The sequence below is a fragment of the Sylvia atricapilla genome, chromosome 3 (assembly GCF_009819655.1).
Source record: "Sylvia atricapilla isolate bSylAtr1 chromosome 3, bSylAtr1.pri, whole genome shotgun sequence".
Classification (NCBI taxonomy): Eukaryota; Metazoa; Chordata; class Aves; order Passeriformes; family Sylviidae; genus Sylvia; species Sylvia atricapilla.
In genome coordinates this window covers 111,971,230-111,993,457 of record NC_089142.1, presented here as the reverse complement: position 1 = coordinate 111,993,457, position 22,228 = coordinate 111,971,230, and the positions used below count along the sequence as shown (strand labels likewise).

The 22,228-nt window shown below is 48.9% G+C and overlaps 1 protein-coding gene across 1 annotated transcript in view; it reads left to right on the top strand.

The window, feature by feature from the left end:
• The window catches only part of KIZ (kizuna centrosomal protein), a 29,789-nt gene extending 8,008 nt beyond the window's left edge, over nt 1–21,781 (top strand). The window contains 9 exon segments of the mRNA XM_066314467.1: nt 2,446–2,773; nt 3,489–3,690; nt 7,001–7,093; nt 7,595–7,759; nt 8,917–9,052; nt 9,780–9,924; nt 13,688–13,787; nt 19,918–19,961; nt 21,539–21,781. Of these exon segments, the coding sequence (XP_066170564.1) occupies nt 2,446–2,773; nt 3,489–3,690; nt 7,001–7,093; nt 7,595–7,759; nt 8,917–9,052; nt 9,780–9,924; nt 13,688–13,787; nt 19,918–19,961; nt 21,539–21,642 (1,317 nt within the window). The 3' untranslated portion in view covers nt 21,643–21,781.
• Nucleotides 21,782–22,228: the final 447 nt, after the last annotated feature.

The following is a 22,228-nucleotide window of genomic DNA, read 5'->3' as shown; positions in this document are numbered from 1 at the left end:
CAGGCTACTGGCTGCCAGGGAATGTTATTATGCAGTTAAATGTTTGGTATTTAAGACTCTTATCAGAAAAGAAACAGAGGCCACACTATTTTGTTTTTATAGTTGGAGGAAGGTTTTTGGTTTCCTTTCTTCAGTGCATAAGCAGTCGTTAATCTGAGTTTATAGGAAGTTTTCCCCATAGATTAAAAATTTAAAAACCTTGAATCTAGAGCATTCTTTAAACTGTAATACACAAGGCAGTGAACCCTAGCAGCCATGACCTATAGAGGCAGGCCTGTGGCAGGGTGCAGATTGTGGTTTGAATTGGGAGGTGTTGTGGGGAAAGGTGAGTTTATTTTGGAATGTGAGCTGTCCAATTAGGGCAGGCAGTGTGGGAGATGGGATTTCTAGCCGATGGAAAAGTTGGCATCAGTACTAGAGCATCAAAGACTTGTGCTGTGACTTGGGGGTTGAAAAACTGTGGGAAGTGGGCATTTTGACAGTGTGGTGTGTACCTAAAAATGTCAATTTGTGTATAATAATGGATGGATTCTGGATTCCTTTATCCCCTGTCCTCCTCCTCCACATCTCTCTCCTAAAACACAGAGGTAACTTCAGCTATATTGTGCATTTTTGCCATGTCCCTGGGCTGTGTTTCGGCTCTTAATTCTGGGTTTTTTCACTTCAAATGTGCTGGTTCCTCTGTCCAAAACACAGGAGTTTGTTCTCAGTGATGCGGCACCGAGTCAGTCACAGAGAGTGTGCAGTCAGCATGTGGGATGTCCAGGATACAGCTTGTGGAACTGGTTTTATTTCCCAGCACTGGGATTGGGATGGCTTCCTTCAGGCTGGTTGGGATGCAGTGACTGCGTGATGACCCCGTCAGTGACGTCTTGAGGGGTCATCTCTGGGCCTTGGGGACCCAGAAGGACAATCGCAGAACCAGCCTTCTACAGATTGACAGTATCCCAGTGCTCAAACACCTCCAGGAATGTCTGGCACCTTCCTGAGCCCCATGGGATATGTGCTCTTTTGGGCTCCCAGTGTCCAGGGGAGTCCTTAAGGTCGGAAGTCCCACACTGAAGAGCTCCTTCCCAGCTGGCAGAGCTGTACAGCTCAGGCACCTGGATCCTCTGTGCTGGGAAGTCAGCTTGGAAGGTCTTCCTTAGAGCCTTCAGAAGATTTTGGACTTGGGCATGCTGGAATCTCCCAGGATCACCTGTGGGTGCCAGAGTCCCTTCCTTGGGAAAGAAAGGGATCGATAGGGATGTGTGCTGTGCCTGTGCCTGCTTGAAATCCATTTGTTTTGGAACACAGCATCCAAGAGCTGCTGAAGCCATCAGGACTGGCAGGAGGCATTTGAAAGCACCAAATCCCACACCCAAGAAGTAATTAGGAGGAACCTGAGAGCAGTGGTGATGGAATAAACTGTGAATTCAATCTGAATGGCAAACTTTACTACTACTTAAAAAATTACTTCATAACTTTGGGTTCTGCCCCTTGTTATGTGGAATTTGAGCTATTTTAAGGAACCTTGGTCACAGAGCAGACAAGATGCCTTTGTTTCCTTTCAGCTGGGCTTGGCAGCTGACTTGGTGTGGGAGGAAGAGGTGAAAGAGAGGGGAGAGATGTGGAGGTGACTGTAAATTGTGCTGCTGGGATTTGGGGCTGGAGAGGAAGCCCTGCTCAGTGTGAACAGTAGCATTATGATGGGTCATTTTGGCTTTGCATAAACTGGCCATGACCCTGTGGCAGTCATGGTGGCAGCAGCCAGTCCTCCTAAATTGTCCTGATTGAGTAGGTTTGCAAAGGAGAAGAGACAAGCGTTAAAACACTGGGATTTAGCAGCAGAGTTGTTGTACTCCTGGAGCTGATTTTGTGTAAATTCAACAGTCCTTGGAGGAGAGTGCCATTCAAAATGTGTCTGCTCCATGTCGCATGTCACCTGGGAAAGGCCATGTCACTGCCATGGGAAGAGCAGGAGGGAGACAGGGAAACAGAGTTTTGCCTTGTTCCATGCTGTGAGGGAAGCTGGATCTGCCGATGGAGTCACACATGGAACGTGATGGTCCCTCTGGACTTTGAGCCTTGTGGGCAGCTCTAAATGCTTTGGTCCAGGGTCTCCAAACCTTTGTGGGATCCTAATCCCAAAGGTTTGACTCTTTGTAAAATCCAGTCACCATTGAGATGGATTTGAGTCCTTGGTGTGTGTGGGTCCGTTTTGGCCAGGCTCGGGGTGCAAGCAGCTTCTACCGCTGGGTGTTCTGGCTCATGGAACTTTAATGCAGGCCTGGGCCCTCATTTCACACTGGGATGTATGGAATGTGTGCCTGGGGTTGTGTAATATTAATGTCACAACAAAGTCTTGAATTCTGTGGCACTTTTCTCTTCAGAGCCCAGCTCCATGTGCCACACACAGCTGGTCTCTTGTTAGTCTCCTTCAGCCATGTCCCACCTGTGTTTCAGGTGCCGCAGGCCAGAGGACAGGTGGGAACTGGCACCAGTACAGCTGTGCCAGCAGAACTGGGCCATCCAGCAGCAGCCTTGCTGGGCTCCCCCACATCAGCTGCCTCGGCCACAGGAGGTTTGGGCTCGCAGCAGGAGCTCCCTCTCCGTTCCTCATCCCCTGAGAGTCTTGATCCTGAGACCAGGAGCGCTGCTGGAGGGAGTGAAGAGGGAACAGCAGGACACGGGGACCTGGCTGCCAGTAAGGAAGGCTCTGAGCATCTCACCTCAGTTTCTGGTGCCAAAGCAGCCCCCCTGAGGCCGGGACAGCAGTGGGGAAGTGTTCCAGGTATGGCAGTGGGATGTGTCCCTGTCTGCCTCCACCCCAGTCAGAGCCATGCCCGTGGCTGCTGTTCCTCCTACACCTCTGGCAGTGGGTTTGGAGTGCAGTGGCTCTTACTCCTTTTTTCTCTCTGTTTCTTTCATCCTTTCAACTCCATTTCCTCCCAGGCCACTCACCAGGACAAGGAAGGGTGCACTGGGGGCTGATCCCACAGAGGGCCTGGTGTAGTCTGAGCCTTATCTGAAGATATTTAATGTGAACCTGCTTCAGCAGAGGAGTCTCTTCTGGTTCAGGCTGAATTCCTTCTCCCTCAGAGCTGGTGCATGATAGCTGATTGATTCCCCCAAAGCTGATATGGTCAGTAGCTGGTCTCTGCGCCAAGGTGGTTTTTAAGGAGTGCCAGGTTTGTTCCCAAATCCCAAAGACTGCAGCCTCCCTGGACTCCCCCTTGTGAGAGGAGCATGGAAGAACAGTGCCTGAGGGCAGGGAAGCCCACAGACAAGAGGAGCAAAGGGATGGATGGATGGATGGATGGATGGATGGATGGATGGATGGATGGATGGATGGATGGATGGATGATCCCTCACATGGGGTGAACAGTGTGGGTGAGCTTGGTTTCAGTTCCTACCCTGTGATCTACTCCATGATCCTGCTAATGTTTTGAGAAGAATAATAACAGGTCGTTTTATCTTGCATTCATTCTTTCCTGTTGTTATTACAGGGGCAAAGCTTGGCCTGAGCAGAGAGGGGAGCAGTGCTGAGCTCCCAGTCCCTGCCAATGCTGAGGAGGAGGCAAGGCTGAGCATTCCCAGCACGTGGCAGGAGCAGAGCGGGGATGCCCAGGCACCAGAGGGCTCCCTGCTGCCTCCACCGAGCCTTCCAGCAGCCCAGCAGGAGCCCTTGGACAGCTCAGCACCACGCAGGTATCACCTCCCTGCTTCCTGGGTCAGCTGGGCTGGTCAGGGCACCAAAGGTCATGCCAAATTCTCCCCTGTCCTTTGGTAGCTTGTGTCCTTTAGTACCTTGAATGCTGGGCGTTCAGGGGCTTTGGGCACCTCACTGGGGTCAGAGCTGGCAAGTGAAGGATTTGTTGCTAAAATGTAGATGATGCTCTTTAAATGTACGTATATCTTATTCCAGTCGCTCTACTTGGTAAAACTTCCAGGGGCTGAACTGTTTGAGCATTTTGTTTGGAAATAGAGTAAGAGAGGATGAGGACAGTGCGCTGCAGACACAGGGCCTGTCCTCTGCTGCCCTATGACAGTGGCAGGATTTTGTGACCAACAAGTGCAGCGCCAGAGCATCGGCTGTAAATCCATCCCGGCAGGATTTTCGGCCCTGCAACGCCCTCATGAGACAGGGAAGTGCATCCCTGTCCCAGCAGGGCAGTGCCCGTGGCAGGATGGTCCCTGGGGCTGACCCAGGGTCACCCAGGAGGGCTGGTAGGTCTATAAGACGTGGGACACTGTGCAAAGGAAACAGCACTTTTACTCCTGTAGAGCAAGTGCTCGTGCAGAAGGAATTCTCCTCTTCTGCCAGTTGGTTGGGATTTTCCATCTTAGCTGTTTGCAGTGTTTAAATCTGTTAATATCTGTTTCTGGGCACGTTGTGGTGGTGCTGATGGCAGTGCTGGGTTGGATATTGACACCTGAGCAGAAACTGGGGGCCACCGGCAGACACTTCTGTAACTTTATCCCTTTCCCATTTGTGTCGGGCTGTTGCTCGACATGGAAACATCATCTGATTTACATGTAAATAGCTTTCCCCCAGTCCTCCCTTTGTATCCCACCTGTTAATCACAGCAGAGCTAGGGGAGAGCACCGAGTGCCCGTCTCTGAGGCAGTTTAACCTTGTGTTCCCTCCCCGTGAGGCCTCCTGTACAGCAGCTCTCGGGGAAATGATACACAAGGTTGGAGCGTCTGCATTGTCCCTGGGCCACGGCTGGAACCACAGCACAGAGCTTTGCTCCCCTTGTGCCAAGCTGAATGCCTCTGCTTCTCAAGGCCATGGAGTGTGCCACTGCTTGCCGGTGCTGCAGAAAAGATAGAGGTTTTAGTTTGCTTTACTTGAAAATGAAAAGGCAGATCCACCAGCAGGAGCAGAGGAGCAGCCATTCCCTCATTGTGCTCACAGCCAGATGGGCTTTCCAAGGCACCTGGAATGCAGCGTGCGCCCTTGAGACTTGCAAAATTAATCGGCAGAAAATCTTGTGGAAAAGCTTGCGAGTGATTAGTACATGAATTTCAATCGTATACATTACACAAAGTATGGGAATGCAGCTGCCTCAGCTCTGTCACGTCACAGATTCACAACATGTGACGTCCATCCAGCCCCCGTGGTTTTCTCTTGAGAAATTCCCATGCTGGCTGAAGAAATGTGCTAAAATTCGCCAAATTCTGTGTATTTGTTGCCTTAAGTTGAAATATCTGTAGCTTGGACTCTCCCACTGCAGCAGTGTCACTGTGGCATCAGAAGGAAGCACTGTTCATAAACTTTCAGTGAATTATCTGAAATGAGTATAAGGAATGGTGTTGAAAGGAGCAGAGACCATGGCTAATTCCAGAGGCAAAACCAGTCCTTGTTATGTGCCAGGAAGCCACAGGTTTTCATCTTTGGAGTAAATGCCTCCCCTGTCTTACTGCAGAGATGCCAGCCAGCCTCTGTTTTTTAAGGAGTTTTGGGTTTTTTCTCCGCAGTGAAGTATTGGCAGCCAAGTAAAGGAGATATGAGGAAAGGTGATTGAGTATGTTGTTGCAGGTCACAGTAGGGGGATGCAGCTTCACTGACTCAGTTATTAGAACTGATGATAGTTGGACAGTAATGTCAATGTTCCTGCCTCCTCACACCCAGCCCCATGGGAACAGCCTGGGATGGGATTCCTGTCAGCAGCCCCCCGGCACCATGGGGGCTGGTAAAGGCTCCTGATGTCCCCTCCGGTGGAGCTGCTGATCCAAGGGGAAAGGCTCTGTGTCCTCTTACCATTCCCTGCAGCACCCAGCCCTTTCTTTGAGGGCTTAAACCCGGGGGGCGGGAGGTGGTGGGGCGAGGGTCTCTGAGAATTAGTGTGGAGAAGGATGATGACTATTTTAAGGCCTGAGCTGAGGGGGTGGAAGAAGGCAGAGCTTATGCCTGTGCTGCTTCAGCTGCATTGAGGAGGACTTAGCACATATGGATTGTGCATTACAAAATGTAACACATAATTCAAGCTGTCAGCTTAATCAGACTGTTTCCAGGAAGCAACCTGTAAAAGAGAAGGACCTCTTGTTTGCTGACCTCTGATCCGTAGCCTGCTGCAGATTGTCATACATTTTGTTTTTCTTTATGTTGGTGTCCCTTCCTTCCCCTTCCCTTTTTATTATTGTATCCCTCTCGAGTGGCACCCTGGAAGGACCACCCAGGGGGAGGAAAACAATGGGAAATGAGCCGGCCGCTGGAATACAGGGTTTGTAAGGCTGGGGGAAAAGAGAAAGCACTGTTTAACTGCCTATGTGATCTCCCTGGCATTGTTTTGCTTATTAAATGTCTAGGAAACTCGACCAAAGACACAGCAGCTCTCACTTAATTGTTCACTGTTGCCCAACACTTGGAGGGAAAACACAGCTTTGGGCACAGCTCAGCGTGAGTGTGCAAATGCTGAAAGTTTTTGTGCACAGAGCTTCTCCCTGGAGGCAGAGTAAGCCAGGGTTAACTGTGGAAACATGTCAGCTCCTGCGTTTGGGGGAAAGAAAGAAAACTCTCTTTTGCCCCAGCTGCGGTGAGACCTGGGCTGGGAGCCCCACAAAGCGGCAGCCGGGGACCTGAATAGCCATTTACACCTCTGTCCCGGGATTATCCTGCGGCATTGTTTCAGTGGTTAAGTCCTCATTTGCATTATAGAAGTGCAGCCTCATCAAAACCCCTCTGAGGTCCCAGGGTTTTCCCCATACCTGTAGGTGGTCACCAGATTTGTTTCGCTTGTGGAGGTGAAGGAATTAAAGTGCTCTGCACAGGGGTAATTTCCATGCAGCGGCTCAGCCCGGGCTGATTTTTGGGTGGTTTGTTTGCTCATGTACTTTTTTTCCACCCTCCCCTTCCTTACAGAGCTCGAGAACGTGGTTTTTGTCGTTCGCTTTGCACAGCTCAGACGAGGCTGTTTGTTTTCCCAAGGGGTGCGATGGGAACGCGCTGACGAGGTCTGTCACACGTCGGTCACTCGGTCACTCGGTCACTCCCACCCTGTGTGTCCATCCGCAGGCCCGGCGGGAAGCTCCTGCAGGACCTGGGGACGAGCCCCCGGCACCAGGCGCTGTACCAGCACCAGCCCTCGGGGACAGTCCAGCTGCCCAGGTGAGTGAGTGCAGCCCGGGGGACAAATGGCCCGTGCCAGAAAAACACAACAAAGGGAGCAAGAGGGCAAAGGGAATCCCCAGAGCTCGGGTGTTGCCAAAACCTGTGGCAGAGCCCTCGCCGTCCCTCTTCAGCCTCTGGGCCCCTAGGTACAGAGCTGGGAATTGTTGGTGACTTTATTGTCAACGATGCACAGCCTCCACAAACTGAGACTCTTGTAGGCACTTGATGATGGGAGGATTCCTCGGGAATTAGGAAGAGGAACCTCAAACAGGCCTGCCCCCCAGCCTGCCACTGGAGGAAGCTCTACCGAGGGGATGTCCTCAGCTTCCCTCTCCCTGGGAGGCTGCACCTGGCACGTTCCAAGTGCCACGTGTGACCTCTCTGTCCTGTCCCATATGTGTTACAGAGCACCACGGATGTTTGTCCCTCTGGCTGTCCTTTCTCCAGGCTGGGATGGGCTGTGCTCATGGGGCTTGCCCTCCCTGCTTTGTGTTGCAGTGCTTATGCTGAGAGCAGCGGGCTGACTGAGGGCGACCTGGAGGTGACAGAAGCTGTGGTGCTCCAGCAGCTCCAGGCTGTGTCCCAGGGCGAGCGGAGCGGGAGCCTCCCGCCGGAGAACACGGGCAAAGCCGCAGGTAGAGCGGGACACAAGGAGCACACCAGGTAAGGGGGACACAGAACCCACCAGGGGTGAGGAACATCGTTGTCTCTGCCCCGGATCCCTGCTGCCCCTCCCTCTGGCGCTGAGGCAAACGTGGCCATCGGAGGCTCATGTGCCTCGTAGTGTTCACAACGGGAGTGTTCAGGACTTTATTTATTTCCCTCCCATTCCCCAGTGGTAGCTCCTGCTCCACAGGGCAGCCCCGAGGTCCCCCCCAGTTCACAGTGTCTCCCACTCTCTGGCAGGCAGGAGGGAATTGCAGGAACTCCAGATACCTCTCAGCTAGTCATTCCCAGGATCTGAAAGTATGGATGGGAAATGTAATTTTGAGAAGGAAATTATTCTGTGTGAGACAGAAGATGCACATGGCCTTTAAAAACAACAAAGTGCAGTTATTCAAAACGGGCTTTTTTTTCCTGTGCATATGCCACAAGGACAAGTGAGAATTACTTTTTTCTTTTTCCCAGGTCTCTTTAACCCAGGAATGAAAACAATTTCTATTCTGTCTTGCTTAGCTTCTGTCTAGACCTCCCTCACCATCGCAGCCTCCACAGTGCTCAAGTGCTGGCAGGATGGGGCACTTGTGAACACTGCAGAAGGGTCTCTCTGCAGTACTTGCCTCTCCTGTGAGGCTGATACGCCTGCAGGCACCAGCAGCTCCTTGTGTCTCCTGAATGGTTTCTTAGGGACAAACACTCCTGGAGTTAATTGGAATTCACTCCTCTGAAACTTCACTGGAGCAACAGGAAAAAACAAACAGCTTTGGCAAACAAAAGGATTGCAGGATTGAGATTTTCTACATTAAAAGACACCTTGGTTGCTTTTTTCCTTTTCCCTTTTTATTCTTTCTGAGCAAAAGACAAGCCTGGGGCAGTGGGTGCCTGGCTGTGCCCTAGGAAGTGAGCAGGCTACTGTGCTGAGACCAGGGCTGTGTCTTCGGATCCTGAGCCTCAGGACAGGGAAGGTATCATGTGATGCTGGTGATGATGATGGTAATGGTCACCCCTGGCCATCTTGCAGAACTCGCAGGTGGCTTCCTACATTTTCTACATTGAACATTTTTAAAGGAAAAAGTGGGAATTGAGGACCAGATGGGTGGTGTTTTTTCCCAGCATGTGTGGGTGGGATGCCCCACTGAGGATGCCGGTTTGTTCCTCAGGGACACAGAGGTGCTGCGGACTCTTCTGAGCCATCATGGCTTGTTCCTGAAGCAGCACCGGGTTCAGCTCCCAGAGGGGGTGGCAGAGATGTTTGAGCAGCTGCTGGCTTCAGGAGAGGAGGAGCAGAACGGCCAGGTGGGCACTGACACCTTGGGTAAATCAGGGGCACTGGAGACTCCTCTGCACCACTGCAGCTGTGCCCTGGCATGGTGTGGCTTTCAGGGCAAGGATGGGCAGTCTGTGGTTAACCAGCCCTGGGGTCTCAGGGAAACATGTCCAATGCTTCATCCTACAGGAAAAGGGACTTTTTAAGGTCCCCACCCTTCATACCAGTTAGGCATTGGAACAAGCTCACCCCTTTGCTCTGGTGCAAACCATCATGAGGCTTCTATCTCTGTCTTCTCCTGTGACTTTTTATCATGAATGATGTATTTTGACTTTTTTTAAGCAGAGTTTAGTTTGGTACTGAACACACAGAGCATTTGATACATGGTGGCATGCTCATGGTTTTTCTAAGTTATTGCAAAAGGTTATAGCAAACTATTTAAATAAATTAATGGAAATGGCATTTCATGGGCTGCGAGTGCCTCAGTCTCTTACTGTTTGTGCTGTTAAACAATTGTTTTACTAAACAGTGAGAGAGCTAGGGCAGAACATGGAGTAGATTTTACAGTCTCAAGTCCATATTTCTGTCCCATACCAAGCTCCAAAAGAACATCCTAGAAGTCAGGTAATAGAACACCTAACAGAAACACCCTGAAAGCAGATTACCCTGGGAGTGTAGGTTAGCCTGAATGTGTGGTGGAAAATGCTTGAGAGGAAAGATAATGGAGCTGTAGCTGTTTCTGTTTTGGATACTCAGGCTGTGCCGATGCTGAGAGAGGCCCTTCCAGGAGAGCAGGAGGATGAGCCACCTGTCCAGAGTGATGAATCCTCTCTCAGCCTGCCATCGATCCCAACCAACGGCAGGGAAGGAAAGCAGGGGGAACTTGCATGGAGAGAACCAGGTAAAGGGGTGTTCCAACTCTGGCTGCCACTCCAGGTTCCTGCTCTGGACATAGGAGAGTTCTGTCCAAATCCCCAGGGGACTGTGCAGTAGCTGCTGGCAGATCAGTGTACATTTGTGATGAATTTGGGGGATTTTCCTAAGTATCTCGATATCACTTGTGGTTCTGGCTACTTCCCAAACCAAGTGATGCCTGTGGTGGTGGGTTTTTCTGCAGGAGAGGAAAGGCCAGACCCTGTGGCCGCTATAAAATGAATTCAGTGAGTTCTGTGTGCACATTCACAAAGCAGCTCCCATTTAGGAACTGGGAGATATATTTGCTGCTTCTTGTGACAAAACCAGACCACAGAAGGAGTTGCCAAAGTGAAAGGGTTCATGCGGGGCCATTTCCCAGCTGGGGATGTGCCGGTATCGGGGAGAGCCCAACTAATTCTTTCACACAGGGAGGGAATACATTATTCCAGTGATGGCAGTTCGCTTGCTCTGCTCCTGTAGCACCCCTTCCATCAGAGTCTGGCAGCAGCAGACAGATAGGCTGCTGTGCTCTTTCCCTTTGTATTTGCATTTGCAGCAAATTCAAACAGGCTGCTCCAGGCTCCAAAATCCACACCGTTCTTACGTGCAAAGGTGACCAGACTTTGATTTAAGCTAATTTCCTGCAGTGGGTCTGGCACATGCCACCACTGCTGGGCGTTGCTGCGGGTTGTTTGTTTCCCAAATCCATTGGGTCTTCAATTCCTCGGGACATTTGGTTGGCTTGTCCTTCTGTGAGGAAGCTACAGAGAGCCAGGGTGGCAGGTTCTCTGTGGGCGCTGCTTTTAAAAGAGGTAATGGATAGTTTAGATCAATAAACAAGAAAAAACAAAAGTGGGAAATTAAAGGGAGTAGGGCTTAAAAGCAAACAAACTGGTCTGATGGTTGCCGCTTTGAAATGGTTTCATTACAGCGTGTTCACTTCCAGAAGTCACAGGCTGGAGTGAAGATGAGAGCGGGCAAGAAAGTGTGGTGGGAAAGATTCCCATTACAGGTGGAAGGGGTGACTGTATATTAACCTTGGGCCCAGCATTCGCCTGGGTTATACAGTCCCACCCCGGCGGCTCCGTGCCGAGGGCGACTTCAGAGGGAGCAAACGCAGCCGCTCACCCTGAGCGCAGATTAAACGTCACATCACAGAGTCCGTATTGGCAGAAACAAAGGTGGCGAGCACGGTGCCTCTTTAATTCCTTGTAATCATGTTCCACGTTTGCACCATGTGAATATCCTCTCTGTGAGCCTGTCAGGACCTGCTGGTGGTGTTACAGGGGTCAGTCTCCATGGGGAAGATCCGGTAATTATATGGCCAACTCCAGAGGCTGCTGGTTTGATTCTTTCTGTGACTAATTGACTGGGGATCATTAGAATAAGGACAGGGCAGATCCCTGCCAGCCAGGAGCCTCCTCTCTGCCTCCTGTACCAATGCTGCCTGATAACAGTGGCTCCCTCCAGCCAGTGCCATCACTGAGACTTCCCGACCTGGCTCTCTCATGGAGCAGACCCAGAAGTGCTAATGTTTCCTGTGTGTAAAAATGCCAAGAAGCATCTCAGCAAAACCCAGTAACTCCATTTCCAGCTTGTCCCTTGTGAGGGAGCTGTCTCTGCTATTCCTCTGTCTCCAGGAATGAGGCTTCTCACACCTCACTTGAAAGCCAAGCTGCTCCTTTCAGACTTGATTCATCTTCAGCCGGCGATGATCTGGTTTGAAACACCAGAAGCCTTTTGGGACTTTGGGGTTTGATGGACTTCACTGTGAGAGCTGTGTGGATGCACTTCCAGGCAGTCTTTAGGATGGCACTTCGGGAATGCTTCTGGAGTTTTGGTTCAGTTTTCTTTTACTTCTGTTACATAAAAAAAGAACCAAAACATTCATTTACTTGAATATCTGTGAATATTCCAGAAGTATTTGTGTTGGTTCTTTAATGCCCTGTCCAGAGCTTGTGGGAGGCTGCCTGTGGATAATGAGCTTTAAAGGGATGGTACCTGGTGCACAACTCGCCCAGAGAGGAGCTGGCTGATAACAGCAATCTCCTGTGCTACCAGGTTATGTGAGGATACAGTGGAGAGCGGGGCTCGTTCTCAGCTCCTCCGTGGATGCTTTGTTTTTTATCAGGGAAGAGGCATAAAAGAAATCGTTCAGCTCTTCAGCTGTTCCTGAGGTAGGTGAATAATGCGAGATTAAAAAGGATAAACCCCATTATTTCTCATTTTGCTGGATGACTGTTTAAGGGTCTCATTTATTAGTAGGAAATTGCTGATTTTATTGAAGGGGCAAGTTTGTTAAATCTTTAACAAAACCAGATTCTCTCTCTCCCCTTCACTTGTCTTTGATTTGAGCAGGCATCTTATAAAGCTGTAAAGGATTTGGATAAAAGATGGTGTAACGGCTCCACTCGTTGGGCTCAGCTTTAGAACAGCTGGAATGTCACCCCCAGCTGCTCTCCAGGTCTAAAATATCCTGTAGGAATAAGGAGGAGAAGTGCTATTACCAAGAAAAAAATTAGCCCTTCTTTATGTATTATATGGGAACATGCAGGAGCACAAGCTGAATTATTAGCTCCCTTTTCCAGCCACCTTTAATAAGCCAACAATCTTGCCACCACTTTTCCCACACCCACATATGCTTCCAGGTGAGGTCCTCCTTTGAGAATTCCAAGGTGCTGCTTGGAGTGCACCATCAAGGCATTTAATAAGTCTCAGTCAACCTTTTGCTCTGTTTGATATCGTTTGATATATTTGGGATGGAGCAAGTTCCTTGGGCCGGTGCCAGGTTGGACACTGCACTCAAGTCAGTCTGGATGATGCCATCCAACAGCTAATGTTGGACACCTGAGTTCCTCAAAGACCTTGGAGTCTTTCTGGAGTTGTGAATTCTGTGTGGAAATTCTTCATCCATCTTAAGCAGAGGCAGCAGCTTGAGCTCTGGTTTTGGGAGAGGCCAGTGCCATGAGCTGTGATACATCATGGAAAAAGGGGGGTAAATTCTGGGGGTTTTACCCCCTTTATCATTTTCCCTCTCATTCTTGATTTCTCTTTCTTCCTGGGCAGGCTCTGGCACCTCTTTGGTGGAAGAGCCTGAGACAAAGCAGGATTTTTGCCACTGCAATCCATGTGCAGAAGGGACTGGGAATGTGCACAGCCAGTTAGGAAGTGGAGAATCCAGTGTAGTCAGAAATACTGGATTGTCTTGGTTTGGGACATTGGTGACAAGCAGGGCTTAGTTATAGTTTCAGTGCTGCAGATAAAAACATATATATAAAATATATATATGCAAAGCAGCCTTTTAAAGTGGGATTTTTGCTTGAGCTTAATGTGCTTTGGAAACGAATAAAAAGATGAGCAATTGTCTGACCCCAGTGAATTAATCCATTTGCCTTTTTTTTTTTTTTTTTTTTTTTTTAATCAATCTTTACAGCATGGAAATGAGATCCACAGAGCAGGGGAAAAGGGAAGAAAGGAAAGTGAGGATAAAAGGTTTTGAAATAGTTTGGTGTTTGGCTGTTTAAGTCATAAAAATCTCAAAATACATGTTTAATTTGATTTTTATAGAATTTATTAATTTTTGTCTAATTCAAGAGAATGGTTGAAAACACAGAGGTATCAAATAATATTGGCAGAACGGTAACATTCCAAAATAATCTTCACTTAAGGGGAAGGAGAACAAAAATAGCCTTTCTAATCTATGTAAATGGGAACTTGGAAAGTTCATAGTCCCTGTTTTTCCTGCACAGGTGGGGATTGTGGCCACAACAGTCCCAAAGGAAGCAACAGCCTGAGAAGACATTCAGAAAGCAGCTCCTTGTCAGATGGAAGTGCTTCTCCCTTCCCTGGGTAAGGCTGTAGCACTGCAAATGATTCTGTGAGGGAGAAACCCCAGCAGAAAAGGAATGAAGCTGCCCTGATTTATTTTTGTATTGGACAAGGGTTAAGGTAGCTGTTTCTGTAATCAAACACTGCAGGTTTGGAACACCTCAGGATATGAGCTCCTCCTTGCTTTTAATCCTCCTGCTCCACAAATTTTTAGGCTGCTGTGGGTGAGGCTAATTCTGATTCTGCAACTGCTATTAAAATCATCGAATTTCTATAATTCAAGCACATTAAATATGAGCTGTAACCCAGCATCGGTAACTGGCATTCCTGCTTTTAGTGAGATTAATTCTTACCATCTTCTGTTCAATTGTTTTCTCTTTTCATATTTTTCTGGAACTTTGAGAATGATAAGGCACATTATCCTGCCTTGTGCTATGAAATGCAAGGGTGTTCCTGTAGATGAGGTTTTGAAATGTTACATTTTAGCCTTTCCCTGAAGCCTGGGACAGCAGGAAGAGCAGGATAGGGCCCTGAGAACTTACAGGATCACTGTGGCTGATTAAAATGTGCAATTTAAAATTAACTATTTTTTATTTAAAATAAAAACTCTCCACGCTAAACCCCATAGCTGCTGCACTGCTGGCCAATTGTGCCTGCAGCCACTTCTGCCTCGGTTAGATCCTGTATTTTTTTTTTTTCCTTTTTCTTTTCTTTTTCTCCAATTTTGATTTGTATTGGATTTCAAATAATTCCCTGGTCTGTAATTCCAGGCCTCTCAGTGCTCAGCAGCAGCACATTTTGTGCAGGGATTATGTGATGACGCTGCTTTAAAAAACTATGGTAATAAATGTGTAAGTAGGTGTAAGAGTTAGTTTTTGAAAATGGCTCAAAGCCACGGCGGGGTTTGGGAGCAGCCCTGGGCACCGGCTGCCTGGTGCGTGGCGCAGGAAGGAGGAAGAGGCAGAGCTGTTTGCAGCCAGGCTGTGCCATGCCGTGCCATGGTTCTGAGGCACTGCAGCTCTGCTCCCAGCAGCCACTCCTCAGGCTTTATTGCTTTCACAAGTGGTCTCAAACCCACTACTTGAGAATAAACATCCCTGCGAGCTCAGCCATGGCACTTTATAAATTCTCCTTTGCCGTGTTTTGTCACTGAGCTGATGAGTGACCTTGGTGTGGACCCTGCCGGACCGGAATAAAAACCATGGCTCCTCTGATGTCCCCCAGACAATAATTATCATGTGCCAGTTAAGCCCAAACTACAGCTGAGGGATTTTACTTTAAAGCGGAGGCTCGGGCGCAAAAATGCATTTATAGCTCTTTGTCTGGCACCTCATTATGTGTGGGCCTGATTCATTAAGTAATTGGTTTGCAGTTGTTTACATGAGTATTAAAGCTTTCTATTCAGCAGCCTTTGAGATACACATTGTGCAAATGTTGCATGTTATGAATGCAGAATGAGGGGCCGGGGCCCGGCCCTATTGGCTAAACACTGCACGCTGTTGAAAAGCAAGAGAAAGAGATTGGGTGCTGCTTTGCATAGCAATGACTTTCTTAATAAGCTTTACAGATTGATACACACAAGCTATAAAAGATGCAAAGAGATACTCTTAGCACATTTATCCATGCTCGTTTCACTATTATGGGCCTGGAGAAGGGAAGAATTGAGGGCTTTCATACTCGGGTTTTCAGTGCATGTCTTCAGTGCATGAGACTTAATAGAATCCGATGTTTATTGTATTATAAATCATGGGGAAGTAGGCAGATCTGCAACAGTTTATTATTAAAGATTCTTTCAATGTAAATCTTTTTCTGCCATTGTATTTCCTACAGCAAAATCATTTTGTGGTTGAGTGGGGATGAAAGGCATAATGTACGACGGAGTGAGTCTTAATAGGAAGCTGCTCTCTGAGTAAAGACCACTTGTTCCCTTTTGTTCGGCAGTGCATGCCAGAGCTTCCTCTTCTCCCAGAAATGCTGCCTGCTCTACCTCCAGCAAGGAAACCACTTTTTCCTGGCTCCTTTACTTTCCCAGGGGAATATTTCCACGCAGGGAGATCCACCTTTGGGTGCGATGTCAGGGTGCTGCAGCAGGCGAGAGGGCGTTAAATGACATGGTCCTGGGGAGAGAAGATATCAGAAGTCAGGGCTGAGGCTGCCAGCGAGCGCAGGCGGGTGGGCAGCGATGTGTGTGGCATTCTGGGGGCCTGTAGCGATGGATGCAGCCAGTGGAGGTCACTCGCTTTCTGGGAATTCCCCATTTCAGATGCAGGCATTTTATTTTTCTTTGACTTGTTTGCGCTGTCTCGTTTCCAAATAATCTGGAGATTAAAGGTGTGTTATCAGCTGAGAACCAAAGCCTGCTTTGGATTTGTCAGGACACCAACATGGTGTAAAGTATTTTAAACTTTAATTAATCTTCTGGAAGGACTCTCGGGAGGGGGGCGGGGGGCAGTCTCTGAAAGCTGGTTTTCAGCCCTGTTGCCCAACACAGCTGTAGTGACATGCAAATAGAAGTTGGCAGAGTCGAATTCATCTCTTAATCATTCCCAGACCCGTTGGCTTTGGCCATCGGGGGGCACTCGGGATCTGTGCATCCCCCACTCCCCATTCCTGAATCAGTCCTGACAACAAAAACTCTGCTGTGCTCTGAGGAGAAATCCCAGAGCTTTGGGGCTGGCAGTGCTCAGGATGTGCACAAATGCATTTCCCTTGGAAATCCAGGAAAAGTGCCATCTCGTCAGTCTGGATTCCTGGGAGGTGCACCCAGAAACCAGGCAGGATCCGATGGTTTTATCCCCATGATATACTTCCAGTCATCAAATGGTTTCTGTAAGAAGCTGACTGAAAATTCCAGCAGGATTCTCTGCCATTCCAGCTGTTTGTGTGAGCTTTGTTTCCTTTGCCTGCACCCCCAGCTGCTGCAGAAGCAGAGCTCTTGGGGTAGCAGTGCCCTGCCAGGTTTGTGGGGAGAGGCACCAACATCTGCCAGCCGAGCACAGAGGGAACAGTGGAGTTTTTTGCACTACCCCTGCTCTCCTGCACGGCTTCCTCGCAGTGCTGTGATGTATCTTTGTGTCAGTGAGGTTTTTTTTTTCTCCAGCGTGGTGAATCCAAACAGAGACCGGTCTTAGATGCAGCTCGATAGAAATCTTTGTATCCTAAAATAAGAGTCATCCTACTCACAGTGTATTTGCTGAAATGCAGTGTTATTACTCCAGCTTTGGCATGATGAATGGACTTTTGAGTTTATACTGCCTATGTGACACTGTGTAGAATATGTACTCTAGATACTTGGTTTTCCAGGGTGGGAAAATCCCTTGGCATTTAGGATTTCCCAAATTTTTGGGGTATCTTTTTTTGCTTGACACTAAAAAGAAGAAGTTCAACAGGTGCTTTAGCAAGAAGACCCTCAGTAAATGTTTTCTGCTGTTTCCCAGCAAGCCCCCTTGATTAACTCGGCTCTTGTTGTCCTGGCATTTTCCTCTTAATATTAATTTTCTTTACAGAGGAAAAAATATTTTCTTGGAGCTTTTTCATTCCTTTCTGTTGCAGCATCTTCAATACAAAAAGCCTGTTCATCAGAGAAATTGAGAGATTAAAAGGCTCTTTGAAGTGAAACTGGTTTGGATTTTTTCTTTGTCAGAGCCTGGGTTCAGTTTGGAATTATTTTAGGGAAGAAGCAAATGTGTAAATGGATATCAGAGGGTCACGACAGAGGATTAGTGGAGGTGCTGGAACTAGCCTGGCTCCATTTATAGCCCGAAAATGTCTCAGCGGAGGTCTGTGCCCATTGTGTGCTGCGGCTGCTGGGTGAGCGCTGCCACGGCCGGGGCTGCCGAGGGCAGCTGCTGCGTGATGCAGAGGCACCGCTGCTTCTCCCCAGCTTTGCACACCTCACCCCAGAATTCATCCCCTGCAGCATTTCCCAGGCTTGGTCACTGGGAGCTGCTGTTCCCCCTCTGGCCTTTCTGATGTCCTCACTCTGTTTTCCGTATCTGCCTGGCATTTCCCTGTGCTGACAGCTCTCCTGCTGAGCCTTTGCTGCCACCCCGTCCTCATCTCCCTTCTCTGGGATGGCTGTGCTTGACTTTGGCTCCAGGCTCTTTGGGAAGTGAACCCCAATCCACACCTCGTGGGTTAGCACCAGGAAGATGAACCTCAGGGAACAGATGACGTTTGGTATAACACAAAAATCTCTTTCCCTTGCTCTCCTCCCAGCTTTGATCTTTCTCTTTGTGGGAAGCTGAGGTAGGTGGTGGGAAGGTCTCCAGATGTTCCTACAGCCATCGCAGTCCTTTCTCCATGGATCCTTCAGCTCGATCTGGACAACCAAGGCCTGGAGATGTGGGCAGTCCTTTCTGGTGATCCTCAGCACTAGACCCAAAGCACTGACTTGCTGGTGTTTGTTGTAGGTTTGAACCACAGAGAGAAGTGGAACAGAACTGACAAACTCAGTTGTCAAACGGCTTTTGTGAGAAGCTAAATGAAAACACCAGGGACCTCATGCTCCCCTCCCAACAGCAGGCTGGGATGGGGTCTAGGGGAAGCAGTGGCTGCTGCCCCAAACCTCCTCCTCAGCTACTTGAAATGGTTCCTGTGCCAGCATCCACAGGAGGAGCCTTGCCAGCTGCAGCTCAGCAACAAGTGGTTTCCTGCTCCACACCCCGAGGAAAACAGCCTCTTGAGCACATTTTATGGGCTGAGCACGGGAAGTGCTGAGGACCAGGAGATCTGGCAAAAGGGAGCAGGAGCTCGAGGTGTTCAGCAGGATCAACCAGAGGCTCCAGTTTCAAATCCTCTCTGGGTATCCTGTTGAGTGCAGGCCTTTGAAGAAGTGAGAGTATGTGAGGCAGAGTGAAGTTTTGCTTGGAATAAAGAGGAAAGGCAGTGGAATGGTGCACTAAAGGAATGTTCGAAAAACTGTTGAAGCCCAACAGTTTAAAGTTTTTTACTGAATAAGGTCATAATGAATTACTGTTAGTACTCTGCCAGAGCTGCCACTTGGTACTTGCACTTCTGCCTCGGTTTGGCACCTGGTGGAACTTGGGCTGTGTTTAATATTCTAGGAATTTCTGTCCGCAAAGTGGGAACCCTTGGAGAGGAAACGGGGCTTAAACAGTGGGAGCTTTCACTGGGTTAAAAGGAAGAGTGGCTGCACCACTGGTAGCTGCAATGTGTGAAACTTTACATGTGGCTTTCTGACTGAATACTAAGGGAAATGCAAGCAAGGAATCATCCCTGCTTTTTTTTTGTCTCCTTCACAAATGCCTCCACAATAGTGGAATATTTGCAGCTCCCCTCTTTAATCACCTCTGTGTTGGCTGCCACCTTTTTAAATGCAATGCAGCAAACCACAGACATTTCAGAGAGTCCTGTTGTGACTGAGGCCACAGCTTCAAACTGCACCTTGACATTGGCTTATATTTCACTGGTTGGCCCAGTCATGTCCCAAATACCTCCTATTTGATCTTCCTTATTAAAATCAACTGAAGCTTTATTTTTGGAGCTTCTTGCAGGACTGCTGCTGTAACAGTTAATTCTCCCCCCGTGCGATTATTCCCCAGCCCCAACACAAAGCACGTGCTGCACACAAAAGATCAAAATGATTCCAGCTTGTTTGAGAGATTCAAAAGGGCCTGTGATGCTCCAGACACAAGAGCAGCCATTCAGCAGAGCAGGCTCGGGCTGCACACACATCAAGGTAGATCAAAGGCAGCAGAGATTGCACATTGCCATGGGGCTGGGGGCCGGGGGACAGCACCGGGACCTGGAGGAGCACGCAGGGAGGAAGTGCAGGGAGCAGCACTAGGAGAGATTTGTGTTTGTTTGGATTTTTGTCTTTCCGTACTTTGCACGCTCTGAAAGTCAGCAGGGCCCTGCTCCTCTGTACCTTAACTCAGTGCTGGTGTAAATCAGTGCTGTTACTACTGGGGAATGACTCCAACAACAGCTGGACCAGTGTCCCTCCTGCACATGAATTCCTCCAATTTTTAGGTGTAGAAGTCCATGATTAAATAGTTATTTGAAAAAACAATAGTTACAGAAGTTACTGAGTTGTTGGGTTTTTAAACCATTTCACAGTGTTTTTTAAAAATTCACTTATGTTTTTAAAATGGGAGACATTGTGCTGATTGTTTTAAATGTTTTACAGGACTGAATTGCGGAAGGAAACAGTAACTGCCATAAAATCCAAAGGTAAGAGACAAATGTTATGCTACTCAAAGTTTGTGTCTTTCTATTTAAATTTATACCACAGAAGCCGTCCCAGAACAATGTTATGACCTGCATAAAGAACAGAGAAGGGAAAGCGTGGAATTTCCCTGTCTTCTGTGGGAGCCAGCAGGGAGCTGAGGATGACAGACCCAGGGCCAGAGAGGAGGTGTTTGTGGGGTGGGTGGAACAGATTGGGATCTTTGTGGGATTTAATCAAACACCAGCAAACAGCAGGTGGAGGGAACCTGGAGAAGGAAAAACCCATGGGTTCCTTGGTCATCCTTGTGACCTGAGATGTGGGTGGGTGCAGCTGGATGGTTTTGTCTGTGGCCAGGCTGGTTTTGTTCTGAATTGGTGGCTGGGTCCTGTGTGTTTTCGCTGCCCACACATTCCAGTTCCCCCCTTTACCCCCTGCAAGGCCCACTGGGGCCTGCAGCCGCCTCTGACAGAGCCTTCTGCCAACGAGTCAGCACTGAGAGCCAGGATCTCTCCACCTGAAGCCCTGCTCTGGGTGCTGGCAGTCCAGAATGGCCCAGTTTTAGAGGTGTGGCATTGAACTGAGGTATGGATGCCATCAAGGATGGCTGCTTTGGTGGTACTTGAAAGGCTCTGGCATCCCTGGCCCCTTTCCTATCTCAGAGCTGTTCAGCGTGGGAGCAAGCACGGGGCTGTCTTTGATGTTCCCGGTGGAGCGCAGCCCCACTGCCCAGGGGGCCAGGGATGGAGGATGAAAGATGCAGCTGCTGCATCTGTAGATAAGGCGTTCATGGAGCTGGTGCCATCAGAGGCACCAAAGTGCCTCAAACACGAGCCACAGTGTCTGTGTGAGCGTGACAGCCTTCCTCCTCCCACTGTCCCTGGCTGAGCCCTGGGCCTCATCCTGGCTGCCTTTGGACAGCCAGCAGCCTCTGGATTGGGTGGGAACAAGAGAGCAAAGAGAGCACAGCTCTGTCAGCCACTGTGACCCTGACTTCATGTGCCATGCTTCCTGCTCTGTCCTATCCGTGGGTCAAAAGAATCTCCACAAATCTCTCAGGCAATCTGAACTGCTGTGGGATTCTGCTGCTGTCAGTGAAAGGGTTTGCTGATTCCCAGAGCCTAAGGTTAAAGCTGTGTGATCCACTGAGATCAGGCCTGCCTGGATCTGATCTAGTCTCAAAGTGGTGATTTTTCACTTGTGATGTCATTGTCATTTTTGTGCCAACTCTGTGATGTCATGGCCCACTGGTGACTTCACCACAGGGTCAAGTAGTGGGGAGAAAGGGGAAGAGACTAGACAAAGCTGCAATTGAGGCAGCAGCTGGTCAAGTAAATCGCTTGGAGTGGCAATGTTCTGCCTGGCTACCTTGCGGCACAATGGAGTGGGAGCGCTGAATGAGGCCACTGTCCAGCACAGCCGCTCCACTGCCAGACACCACGCTGGACACACCTGCGGCTGGGGCTCCCAATTCCCAGCCCTCAGTCAGCCTCGGGAGAGCTGTCCCATGCTTGTTGCTGTGACAAATGGCACCGCCACAGAAAAGGTTTTGCACTTCTGCTTTCTGTTTCCTCACCTGCAGCGTTCTGGGGTGAATCTGATGATAGCAGCTCTGAGCTTGAGGCTGCTTTGCGCCCACAGACCCACAGCGCAGATTCAGACGACTTCGATGACTTCTATAACTGAGATTCTCTCACTGGTTTTTGGGAGAGAAGAAACAAACTGTTATTTTCTTTTACACAATGAGCGTGCCACAGGCTGAAGCGCTGCTTGTCACTTTATCGGCAAGGAAAATTTAAATACTAAATAAACATAATGGGTCCTATACAGTGTCTGTGTGCTCTCTCTGACTGGCAGTGTTTTCCTGCTCTGACAGGGACCCTGCCCTGTGACAGACCCCTCCCAAGGCTTGTGGCATCTCAGTTTTGGGACTCCAGTGCTAGACGGGGTTTGGGAAGAAGCAGACAAGCATTGTGGGTACACAGACAGGCGCTGCTGGGGCAGGCTGGCATGTTTGATCTTTATCTTCTTCTGCAACAGATCAAGAAAAAGAAATGCATAAAATATCCACTTGTAATTCAGCACATTTTGGAACAGAGCAGCATTTACATGTGGCAAGCCTCAGTGCTTTCCTGCTTTTCCCCACTTTGTGAAATCCGTGCTGGCGTTGCTGTCTGGACATCACAGTAATTGGATCACTCCAGGAGCTTCACGGATTTTTAATTTTCTTCTTTTCATTCCTTTTATCTAAAATTAAGTTCATTAAACATGA